The sequence below is a fragment of the Crassostrea angulata genome, chromosome 7 (assembly GCF_025612915.1).
Source record: "Crassostrea angulata isolate pt1a10 chromosome 7, ASM2561291v2, whole genome shotgun sequence".
NCBI classification, from domain to species: domain Eukaryota; kingdom Metazoa; phylum Mollusca; class Bivalvia; order Ostreida; family Ostreidae; genus Magallana; species Magallana angulata.
Window position 1 is genome coordinate 29,915,961 of NC_069117.1, and position 12,325 is coordinate 29,928,285.

Genomic DNA, 12,325 nt, shown 5'->3' on the forward strand with positions numbered 1-12,325 from the left:
TGCAGGAAAGTTGACATTTTTCTTGGTAAAGTCAACATTTATAGTTTACAGTTTTATATCCATTAAAATCTACAGCCCATATGTTGGACCATTTTTCTCTATTGTGTCAAGGTCATTCGTAACTGATAAAGTTTCTTGTATGATTTCATCAATAGTAGCAAATAGAGAAGTATTAATATCTGCAAATAATCTAATACTGTTTGAAATACCATTAGTAATGTGATATAAATATATAACAGGAAAAGGAAATAACCTAGTACGGAACCCTGTGGAACCCCACCATCTTTGCATTACTATCGCTAAATATATAAATAAAAAGCAAAATAAATGCATTTGTATAATACATGTAGATCAACAGTCTGACACCGACACACTATAATCTTATCAGATTGCTCCTTAAATATTTTCTCCATTAGCATTCAGATAATTTGTGTCATTTTAAATAAAATCACAACGAAAATACCAGGGAATGTTCCAGTAAAAGGCAGTCTGCATACAATGTATTTTCTTTCAATTAAATCATGGTATTTTTTAAAATTGAGGTGGGGTAGGGAGACACAGCCTTTACTTTAATAAAACCGTATCTAAACCTGAACTCATGCAAATAACTAGGGCAATGAAAACTTTATCATATCGTAGGCATTCCAATACATTTCATCAATCATTCATGCATATGAATTATTAATTTACATATAAATGAAGGGACACGTGGCAATTTGATTACTAAGAAAATATGCATGTACTGTTTGACAACTTTCTAAAGAATCACGTGTTTTTACTTTATTGTTGTCAAAAATAAGATCTAGTATTATAGTATACAAATGCTGGACATATTTTCGAAAATTTACTCGTATATTCAATTTAAAAACGAAAATAGTTATGGTTATTTATTAACAATAATCATAATCTCAGGCGAGCATATAGATCTGAATGATATTCAAGTTAAATTTGTCACCTTTTGTGATATCATATTATGTGTTATGTAGCTATCATCCTATACAACTTTATGGAGAAGGCTTACAAAGGCATTGCCTGCTGCCTAATCCGTTTATGTCAATATATATTTGCATATCAAAATATGTTCAAATCAAATCAGCCTATTTAACTTTAGTGGGAAGCCAAGTCGTGCTTTTTGTGCTATTTCCAGACAAACCGGGAAAAAAATTGAGAATAATGTCATTGACCCGCTTTGTAGATACAATGTTCATGCATTTTGGTACATTGAACGACCTAGCACGGAACGGTAGATAAGAAACTTATATATAAGAACGACCGAGCTTCGTAACATTAGGTCACTCATTGCAGATCTGAAGGTAGGTGAAAGCATTCAAATACGACCTGCTCGGTGTATTTTACACCCAAACAAATCTTTTGGTGCCTCATAATGTCAATATTTTTATGTGTACATAAGTATTTTCAAATTGCACTCACATATCATAATTCATTTGAGAAAAAAATATAAGCAAAAAAGGGAAAGAAAAAAATATAACACTGCATAGAGGTTTTGAAAAAAAAAATTGAGCGATCGCCCGAAATTTGGATACACAAAATCCAACATTGCACCAAATAGAAAATATGTGAGTTCTTTACTTTGATATGTCCCTTTAATGAATTTTGTTTATAAGAATATTAATCTTAAATGCCAAATCACGATGATAATAAGTGATTAAATCAAGGTTATTCAAAATCATTAGAAATGATTTAAAGCATTGTATTGTATTATTTGTAAATTAAACTTTGTTCGTCTGTGCATTGATTTGACTTTCAAAATTTAACCCTACATTTACCAACATTGTATAGGTACAATATTGCAATTGATTTTGGTACGATTTTGAAAGAAAGTTCGATTTTGAAATCAATTGTTAAGAATGTAATATCATGAACAACAAAATTAGTTTTTTTTTCAGTATAGAAATCATGAAAGTCGCAGTCTTTCTCCTTTGCTTACTCCCCTTGGCTTTCTGTGCCCCATCGGACATTGATAAGAGATGGCTGATAAACGGTAGGTGTTTACAAATCATATTTGTAAAACAAAAAATCCAAAAAAAACAAAACCAAAAACAAACAAACAAACAAACAAATAAGGAAAACTTAAACAACAACAACAAGATCGAGCAACATATCCAAACAAATAAAATAAGCAAGCAAAAAGAAAATATAAGCATTATTATTATAAACATCTTGACTCGGACGTTGAAATCAAATGGCGGACTAATCATAAAGCTTCTCTTTGCCTAAACTAGTCCAAAAAGTGATTGAACAGATCAAACACCTCGTGACCCCAGACATGGAACTTTCCGCCTGTGACACTGCCTGCAAATCCGTCGTGGCTGGACTCGGCGCCCTTGTCTGTCCCACTGCTTGCTCCACGTAAATCTATATCTCTATTCAAAGATCAAGTTATAAATCCTTGTTTTAACCCCAACATTTCTAATGATGATCTACACTTTTGAGTGCATGCGCATTTGATAGTTAGTTATTCTACGGTTTTTGTGTTTCAATTCAAGGATAACGGTCTTATTTGTTCAAAATCATGTGTTTGAATTTTCCTTCACTGCTGATTTGAATTATTAAGGAAAAACCGTATCTTGAAAAACTTTTTGTTTCCACATTGATTATACAAACACACTATCGTTATTTTTCGATATGTTAATGGAGGGGGGGGGGGGGGGGGGTTAAAGACGATTTTTTGTTTATTCAAATCGATTATTCACCACCACTTTAACGTATACTTCTTTTTTATTTCCAGATTGATCAACAGTCTTAACGGTTAATCAATAAATATAAAAATCATTTCCTTCTTTCTTATATATTTCATTGGTTTCTTTTGTGTTTGACACCGACTAAAAAATACCATAATGCATGTGTTCACGTACCTGGATGAAACAAGGGGTGTTGGACGAGGCGCATGGGGGTGGGCATTCATGGTTGATCTTCTTCGTCCATCTCTCCAACACCCATTATCCCCCATTCCAGAGGATGGTTCTGTTCTCTGTTTCTAAAAGCTCAATTTGTACAAAAAGAATACAAATAAGACAATCTAATTCCTTAAATGATTATATTGAATTACTTGAGAGAGCTTAGCAGAGAATTAGACTTTTAATGTTAATTGGCAAATAATGACCATGGCTGCAATATAATTTTTATTCAGGCTACAATAATTACAATTTTTACTGGCCACACCTGTAACCAAGGTTACCGACCCAAGAAAATAGGGCACTTACGGCAACCAAAATGGCAGATACCGGTACATATAAACCACAGGTGTTCGGTTGTCGGATAGTGGAAGACAAAACTGATTAAAATTGGTCATCTTATGTGTGTTTCTTTGTTTTGCAATAAAACAATGACTGAAAACGCCTTTTTAACAAGATTGAAACAGGGATTTTCAGTGAACTATTTTTTTATATACTGATTTCTGTGATATCTAACAAATCAGTATTAATTAATGTATGACCCCCAAACTGAGAGTTGCCAAATGCGGTGTTTGGTTACTTGTATCGTAAAATGGTTTTAGCACACGGATGGAATTAAGAAATCACTCTTGATTTCCCTGCTTTCAAGCGTATTGATTTGATCAATGAGAAAATCGGACGTCATTCATATTCAGAACAATATTTTTTGGAATGTTGATAATAATGAAAACAGGCGAAATGGTATAATTAAAAGAAAAAGAAAAAAAAAACATCCAAAATACAATGTACATGGTTTTAGTTCACAGAATACTAATATAATATAACGTCTTTTACCAAGAAGAGTAATTTCTAATTTTGTCAGTAGTATTTTTATAATGTAAGCAAGACTGTACAGTTTGTTTAACATTGGGTTTCGTAAGCTTCATTATGCAAAACATGATAATCATGTTCATACAAAATAAAGACTACTTTAGTTATGCAGAAAAAAAAGCTGTTTTAGTCATGTTATATTTGACGAAAATATATGATAGTCAAAGGATACTTTGATTCTAATAACCAAAATCAGGAAAAATTGAGCAGTTTAATGTTTCAGTTATACAGTACAAAACTAGGACAGTTAAATGCTGTTAAATTTGCTACAATTGGTATATAACCAGGTGTTCTCAATTTACATTTGAATTTCTGTTATGCAATAACACAGATTCAGGCAGGTAGCATTGATTTTGAAAGCGGGGGGCCAGGCTCATCCAAATAAATATTGACAAGCAGAAAAAAACTCACAAAATATAAGAAAATTACTTGCTGCGAGCTCGAGTAAAAGTGATGCTACGTGCCTGAAATTATCTACGTGTTTTATTCTATCTATAAAATATTTATAAACGATATAAACTACACAAACCATTTCCAATATACATGTATAACGTTAGGCCTACTGAATTATTCTGTTTATTCATGATCAGTAACGTTATCTTATAATTCTTTTATATCTATAGATAAGTTATTTACCTGAAATCAAAACCAGAGTATCTTTGTTGACATATGCATATACAAAATATTTACATTAATTATTTTCTACCGCGTTGAGACGAGTTGACTGTATGACACACCCTCTAGATCCGAAAAAGTAAATATATCACATACATTTATCGTTAAAACAAAATGTTATAAAACACTAATATGTACATTTGTTGATAGCTTATCTTTTTAGTTTGTTTCATCGTTTATTCTGTAAAAAGCTTCATTTAATTTTTGCAGTTTGAAATAATTCAAACACTATAGCTGTAACTTCCCAATGATTAGTAATATATCTCCGAGGAACAATTCGGTAAAACTCGGCTGATTCCGTGAGTGACGTAAAACATTCAGATTCAATCGCAACTTCTCGGGCCTTTCCGGCAAGCTCGGAAAAACACCTCGAACGAATTAACATTCGAGGTGTTTTTCCGAGCCTGCCGGAAAAGCCCGAGAAGTTAGAATTGCAGTCAGATTAAGTGCACATTGGTCGAGGAGTTCCGAGTATAAAGACCGGCAGGCATGTTCACGAAACTTTCCTAAAATATGCCCTAAGTGTGTTCCTAAGATATGACTTAGGAAAAAAGTTAGGAACGTCCTAAGATCAACTTAGGACACGTCTTAAGATGTAGCTCGACGGTTACTTAGGAATATCTTAAGTTAGGATATCCTAACCTTATACAACCATTTTTGTTTTTCACATTTATTCATTCAGATCGAATTTGAGAGACTTGCATAGGGATGAATTATTAAACATTTTGCCAGAGAAAATTGTACGTCTCGGTAGTTAACACAATAAGCCTAAAACCAGTAGTTTTAATGTATACATTTTAAAAATTTTACATTTACCTAAATATAATATCAGTGATCAATAACAATTCAGTTTTTGTTTTTTTTTAAATGAAACAACCCCCCCCCCCAAAGAAAAATTAAAATAAAAAATATCACCCCCCCCCAGCAATTCAAATATCTGTTCTTTTTTAAAAAAGAAAATATGTTTTAGGACAGAATTGGCTTACAAGCAGATAATTATGTAAACAACACGTGTGTATTGTCATTTGATAATTAACATTTGAGAATCTTGTCATTCAAGTGCATATGTAATACGATTTACATAGAATTTGAAACGTTAACGTTACATGAGGAAACACATGTACTCGTACAAATACAACCAATTTCCCTCTAATCTGCAATGTATAGAATACACGAACATGTTAAATAAGAAATAAGTTGTAATTTATTTCGAAAATATATAAATACAGTTCATTAAACATTACAAATTTTTTAAAGATTATTTTTTCAGAATAAATTTAGGGATAAAAATTAGGAATGATCACGCATGGCTTACATAACACGATGTAAATTTACTTTTTAGCAAAGGACATTTAAATAACTGTTATCAAAAATTATTATAATCAAAACAGTGAATGTAGCTCATTTAGTGTAGAGTGTAGATAAAAAAAAGTGAATAATTTTCATACGTCAAACAGAGATAGTATTTGCGAAAAAAAAATTCTTAAATTTGTCAGCTCCAAGACAGGCATATAGCAACGGGGGAGTGGTGAGAGTTCGGGGTTCGGGGTCCCCCTCAACATCATTTTGTTAAAATGAACATACATGATAGATTAATGACTATGCCCCCCCCCTCCTCCCGGATAAGGAATTTGATGTTTGTCTAAAATGCTCGAACTGTGGAAAATATTGCTCTATTCTACCGGTCTTAAGAAAAGGCTTCACAACTTCCCAATATTCCCAAAAAACGTGATTTTATAGTTTTATGATGGTCTTAGGACAAGGTAGGTGATGTCCTAAAGTTAGGACAAAGTTATGGCGGTTCCTAAATTTAGGAAAGCTTCGAGAAACATACTTAAGACTAAGACGTATCCTAAGATGTACTTAGGGCACACCAGAGTCCTAAGACAGCTTCGTGAACATGCCTGCGGGGCGTTTTGCAAAGGACTTAACATTCAATAGGACATAACAGTGAAACTAACACGTAGAAATCTTTATCAAATTGGCGTTATGAGACGAGGAAGAATCTGTAATTTCTTAGCTCTTCTTATATATACTGTATATTGTACATGTACATGTATACTCGTAACAAAGATCTGATAAAAATCATATTTCAACAAAACACAAGATATATCCTTATCGATTTCAGGATACATGTACAGTATTTATTTCGTAATGTTCATATTTACATGTTTTCCTTTGAACTGTCTTATAATTACAATAATGTTAGTTCATTTTGAAATGAGTTTGAATTTTATTTCGGTAAATAAATAATTATCGGTGGACTGCTTATTAATTTTTAAATTTTTTTTTTTATAAATATTGTCTTGATTTGTTCGACTGGAGAAATAGCAATACTCGTACAAGTAATTGATGTGCCTTCAGCATCCATTCCTATTCGACTTTAAAAAACACAATTCAAGCAATAGTGGATTAGGGAATTTTTTTTTATAAATTACCTATAATTTAAAGGTATATGTGGCGTGTTTGGATTAAACTTTTGACATGAGTTTGGGTAAAAATATACACCATGCTTCTTATAATTAGACGTTTCACAAACTCTAGGCCCATAAAACATGTTTTAGATCTTTTTTTAGTTATTTGTCTCTAAACTTTGCTACACGTCTGATGAATATTATTGTAATACACCATTTATAACGCCACTGCGCATGAGTGCGGAAAAACCTAACATTGAGGTGGAAATAACACACCTGGAAAAAGTCACTCAAATTAACAGGGCATTGTTTGATAATAAAAGATAAAATGATAAATACACTGTACACATGTCAAATAAGCGAAAAATTTGCAGCTTGGGGATAAAAAATGAATATCTAAAATAATTATTTCAGTAACAACAAAAGACCCTGAGGGATTCGAACTCGGGACGTACAGATCACAAGTCCGACACTTTATCCACTCGGCTATGGAGTAAGTAAGTTACAAGTTACAGTCGATAAAATCCTTCTAATAAGATGAAATGTCGTTTCGATCAACGGTCAGCCATTTTATGATGATGTGTTATTCCACCTTAAAACACGATGGAAGATCAGTTTGTTTACAAATTAGCATCACGTTTTTCATGTCTTAAATTAGATAATTCTTCTATCAGATGATACTCGAAGCATTATTATTCCGATATTCATTAATGTAGAACGATATAAATTGATAATTATTTGTAATAACGATTAAACACGATTTTAGCATCATCGACACGGTAAACGGAGTAAATACTCCCTCAACCCGAGGGATGTATGTACTTAAAGTGTTTACGTCTAAACGAAAATCCACTTGTAGTTTATAACTTTACATGTTTATATATAAAGTAAAGACACGGAACACATGGAGCACGAATCTGACTATAGCAAAGCCCCTACAACTTCATGATGGAAATTTAAGTTTAATTCGGCTTTAATTCCTATTCCATCAATCTATAAGGTTTCCGATGAGCCACGTGACTTTTTTTTAGGCGGGGTTATTCAAATCATTTGTTTTTTTTACCGTGTCGGTATAAAAAAAATAATATGTTTTGGGTTTCTTGTATCTTTGTTATGCGATTGACTTATAAAGCGTAATTTGTGTGAAAATCCTATCCTAAGTAAAGAAATAAAGCAAATAATCAGATATCATTATTGTTATTCACTAAAAATACGTATACAAATATACCTTAAATTAAGCGGTTCTGGTTACTGAGGTGAAAAAAAAATCAATGCAACAATAAACGTGACAATAGAATTTAATAGGTAGAAAATCGGGAATTTCGTATCTTGTTTCAAATAATACTAGTATATTTACAGGCCGATTTACGTATGGTATAAACTCGAATAAAATTGAACTCATTCAAATGAGCATCTGAATATGAACGGATCTTAATTCACCTGATATACCCATCCAATATAACTTATCTATCCAACAACTGTAATGTCAATCTAAAATCTGATGAAAAAAATATAAAGATCCCATAGAAATTTAAAAGTTGCATCATTCTTGTTAATTAATATTATGCAAATCTGTGTGAAATTGTTAGAAAATTCTGGAAAATGCTTACTTTTGAAAAATCGTTTCATATTTCATTCGCATTTTTATTTCTTCAGAAGAAAATAAAAAAAAAAAATAAACAATGTCAAAAGTTTTTAAACTGTCTCGGTGACTATTCTTTGAAATCCGTCACAATATTTATGGGGCATAAACGGCAGTGTTTCACTCAAAGTCGGAAGGAACTAATTAATAATTGACCACTCTCCTCTGTCATTTCATCACGCACACTTCATCTTCATGTTAATGCTGCGGGACACATCTAGCGAGTAGCCATTACTTAGATACGTCACGCTTTTCTTAAAAAAGAAAAAAGGTCATCTAATTAACCTAACATGTACCTTTAATGGTGGAAATATTTCATCAGATCCTAACAAAGTATCATGCTCGAGGTGTTGCTAAAACGGCGTTTTTCACCGTCTTAAATTATACCTTTAATGGTAGGATCATGCTTAAGGTGTCGCTTGAATATGCTTTTCTTCATTTGTCGGTGCGTAAAGATGTGAAATGGACATTCCCGTAATCCCAATGTCCATGTACCATATACTATTTTACATTTTTTGAAAACAATGGCGTCATTGATTAATAATAGAGGATGGCTGACCACAGCTTGTGCTAACTCACACGTCACAGAATGAAGACGTTACTCTGGTATTTGAGTTCTAATGTTTTATGGCCAAACGTGATGTGATCTGTCCCTTGAAGGGGAGTAAGAACCAGATTCTTCCATAAATTCTAATGACAAGTGATGATAATATTAACGACACCTCAATCCCCCATTGTCAAATCAAATGTTGCCCAACACCTACTTAAGATGTCGTGCGTGCCAATTAGCTGACACCCGTTGTATAAATTCTTTCTTCGGAGGCAGATTCCGGCATTTTGAAAATCGAGGTTGCAACGCTTAGCCATCTCCCCGCAAATAGCTAAACCATGAACGGATTAATAATTGTCGTAGTAGCACTTTTAGGATGTGCATGTAAGTATTCAGTGCATTTCTCTTTCTTTCTTTAGGCCTCTCTCTCTTTTTCACTTGCATTTGTTTTATTTTGCCTCTTTTAAATGAAAATTCTCTGTTGCAATGACTTGACTGGCATTAAAAAAATATAATATTTCAACAAAAGCGGCCAAAAATAATAATAATAATAATAATAAAAAAAAAATAAACAGATAAGATTGCAAATTTAACGAAAGAAAAACTTTCTTTCTTTTTGTGATAAAATTTGAAATTTTATGTTCTCTGCACTATAGATGCTCAGATGGATAACCCAATGGCCTTGGCTATGCTTAGCGGGGGTCTACGTGGCAGTGCCAGCTCAGGAATGTCCGGTGGCATGGACCCAATGAGCCTGGCCCTTTTGGGTGGAGCTGGAAACAGTAAGATGTTGAGGATGATGACCTTCATGAACATGATGAAGCCCCAGGAACCCACCCCCGCCGAGGCTACCGCCGCCGACCCCGCCCAGCCACGAGCCACCCAGGACAACACCAGCGTTAACCCAATGATGAACACCCTCATGACCCTCAGTCTGTGCAAGATCAGCGAGACCGCCGGGGACCAGAGATTCTGTACTCCATTCACCTGCAAACTGGAATCTCTGCGCCGATACGCTAACCCCAGCCTCCTGCAATGCCAACAGATGATGGGATGCTGCTTCAAGGATATGAGATCCATGTACATTGCTAACATGATGAAGGGATTGTAAAAGTACGTTTCTCTTTTCTGTTTCTTTTTTGTTCTAACAACTAGTTTTTTCCACCGCTACTGTCGGAATTGGTTTTTTTAAAATGTACTGACTGTATTGCAAATTTGGTCAAACTGTAAATTTGGTATTTGAATCCACCAGCTACATTGAAAAGAAAAACTGAAATTATGGAACTCTAATTTACAGTTCAGAATACACTTAAAGTGCTTTAAGAACAGTATTTTGATAATTTGATGCGGATGTGATAAATTGATATAATTTTGATATTTTGTATAAACATGTAATGACTGATTTTGAATACAAATAACGATCCGGTATTCCGCTTACCAAAAAAAAAAAAAACACCCCACATGTACTATTATCTTTTCCGCAATTAATATGAGACAATAGTATTTGTTTACTATAACAGTAAACTAGTATATATTTTCCCGATTAAGAACAATCTTTCATCAATAACAATATCAATCATTCTGAGACATTAATTATTGTCCTTCTGCAATAAATCTTCAGGACAGAGACTCTCTATCTGCAAATGTCACTTTCGTCGGGTTTCACGTTAAATGTTATAAGTGTATAGATGTATCGGCGCTCAAGGTGCGCAAAGTGCCAAGCCTGCACTTAACACTGACCGCTTGTATATTAAGACAAAATTTACATAGACTGCCCCCTGGGGGCAAAGACTCGTAACTACAGCGTGACAATAATAGGCTTTCTGCCTGCTAAAAACATGTATCTGATGTTAAGTGTGGTAATTTATGACCGATGTTTAAAAAAAAATTGTTGTTCTCTTTGCAGATATTTTTTGTCTTGGAGATAGAAGAATATCACAAGGTTCATTTTTCATTCCTCCATTTTTTTTGTTCTGACGGACGACAAACCGGTGATGCCAGCGTCTGGTCAACAAAGACTGAACATCTAGGTGCCTCTCGTTTTTCATCTGATGGTCTTCAAAAGACTTGTTGTCACTGTACATGTAATTTATTACAGCATAAATTATTGTTTTTGTTAATTAAAAAAACAACCAACGTTAATGTATTTTGTTTTATGATATGAATTCATTGTTTTTTAAAGGCCGAAACCTTACGTGACATTACTAAAGAACAAAGAGTGCATTAATTGAGTTAATTTATACATGTAAATGCACTTCGTTTTTGTAGTTTGGTGATTAAATCCATGTGCAACCGTTGCAAAATACAATGTGCTAAGAATAAAGTACACAATAGCAAAGGAAAATCATAAGCTATAGAAAAGCCTTCCTCTTTCGCGTATTTAATATGTTTTCTCAAAGTAAAAGAAAAACAACATTTTAATTTGTTTTCGTTTTTCTGGGATCCAAATATCACAGGCATAAAACAGAGTTACAGCCTACTAGGATTTATCTACACGAGTACGTGAAAAAAAGTCAGGACCCCACTAGGTGCATCACAACTCTAGTCATACTTGATTTAAAGTGTATGATTATAAACTTGATTCTAACTGTTAGGAAAAAAACTAACAAATTACTTGACGTGCCTCTATTGGCAAAGATATATAAGTATATCTTTGTTTTATAAATATACTTGTAATTAATAAAATCATAAAATAAAAACATATTTCATTGCTAAATATTATTTATACAATTAAATGCTTTCTTTGGTGATCCATACGGATATGAAAGCTTCGACATTGCAGAAAAAATACATAACTCTTAGCGGGTTATGTATTTTTTTAAAAATGATCGCTACCTTCATAACCCGCATGAATCATTTCTATAGAGCTATGAATTAACCATAAGTTTTCGTAAGAAGTAGAGGGAATCATATACTTGACAGATGTAAATAGATAGATGTAAATATATTCTCTTAAACTCGTAATCTTATTACACAAGAATTTTGTGTCATCAACTCTTCAAGCAGACGTATCTTATCATTTTCAAAAAAAAAAAAATAATGATCAAATAAATATACAAAAAAGAAAAAAAAAGCAAACAATACAAACAAGACACCAAACCCAAACAAAAAATAAAATAAAAAATACCCCCTCCACCCCCCAAAAATGTAACAACAATCATTTGATAATTTTCTGTTATTAATGTTACCATTTGCTTTTATGACGCCTGTTGTCCTGTCTCCTTTCTATCATTAATTTATGAATATGAAATGCGTTTTG

General features: G+C 33.0%; 1 protein-coding gene and 1 long non-coding RNA gene across 2 annotated transcripts; both read left to right on the top strand.

Annotated features, from left to right (window-relative positions):
• Window positions 1–1,268: 1,268 nt before the first annotated feature.
• On the top strand, window positions 1,269–2,793 carry LOC128156017 (uncharacterized). The gene is made up of 4 exons (XR_008239669.1): window positions 1,269–1,313; window positions 1,908–2,002; window positions 2,244–2,370; window positions 2,750–2,793. It is a non-coding gene; the product is annotated as an uncharacterized LOC128156017 (long non-coding RNA).
• Window positions 2,794–9,144: 6,351 nt separating this feature from the next.
• LOC128156198 (uncharacterized) lies at window positions 9,145–11,576 on the top strand. The gene is made up of 3 exons (XM_052818247.1): window positions 9,145–9,450; window positions 9,723–10,179; window positions 10,973–11,576. The coding sequence occupies exons 1-2, from the start codon at window positions 9,405–9,407 to the stop codon at window positions 10,175–10,177; spliced, it is 501 nt and encodes a 166-aa protein (XP_052674207.1). The 5' UTR covers window positions 9,145–9,404; the 3' UTR covers window positions 10,178–10,179; window positions 10,973–11,576.
• The last annotated feature ends 749 nt before the right edge of the window (window positions 11,577–12,325 follow it).

Bases quoted from the DNA above. Each gene is read 5' to 3' on its own strand.
- LOC128156198 (XM_052818247.1), top strand. From the start codon at position 9,405: ATGAACGGATTAATAATTGTCGTAGTAGCACTTTTAGGATGTGCAT. The intron at 9,451-9,722 runs GTAAGTATTCAG...TCTGCACTATAG, and splicing joins AGCACTTTTAGGATGTGCAT to ATGCTCAGATGGATAACCCA.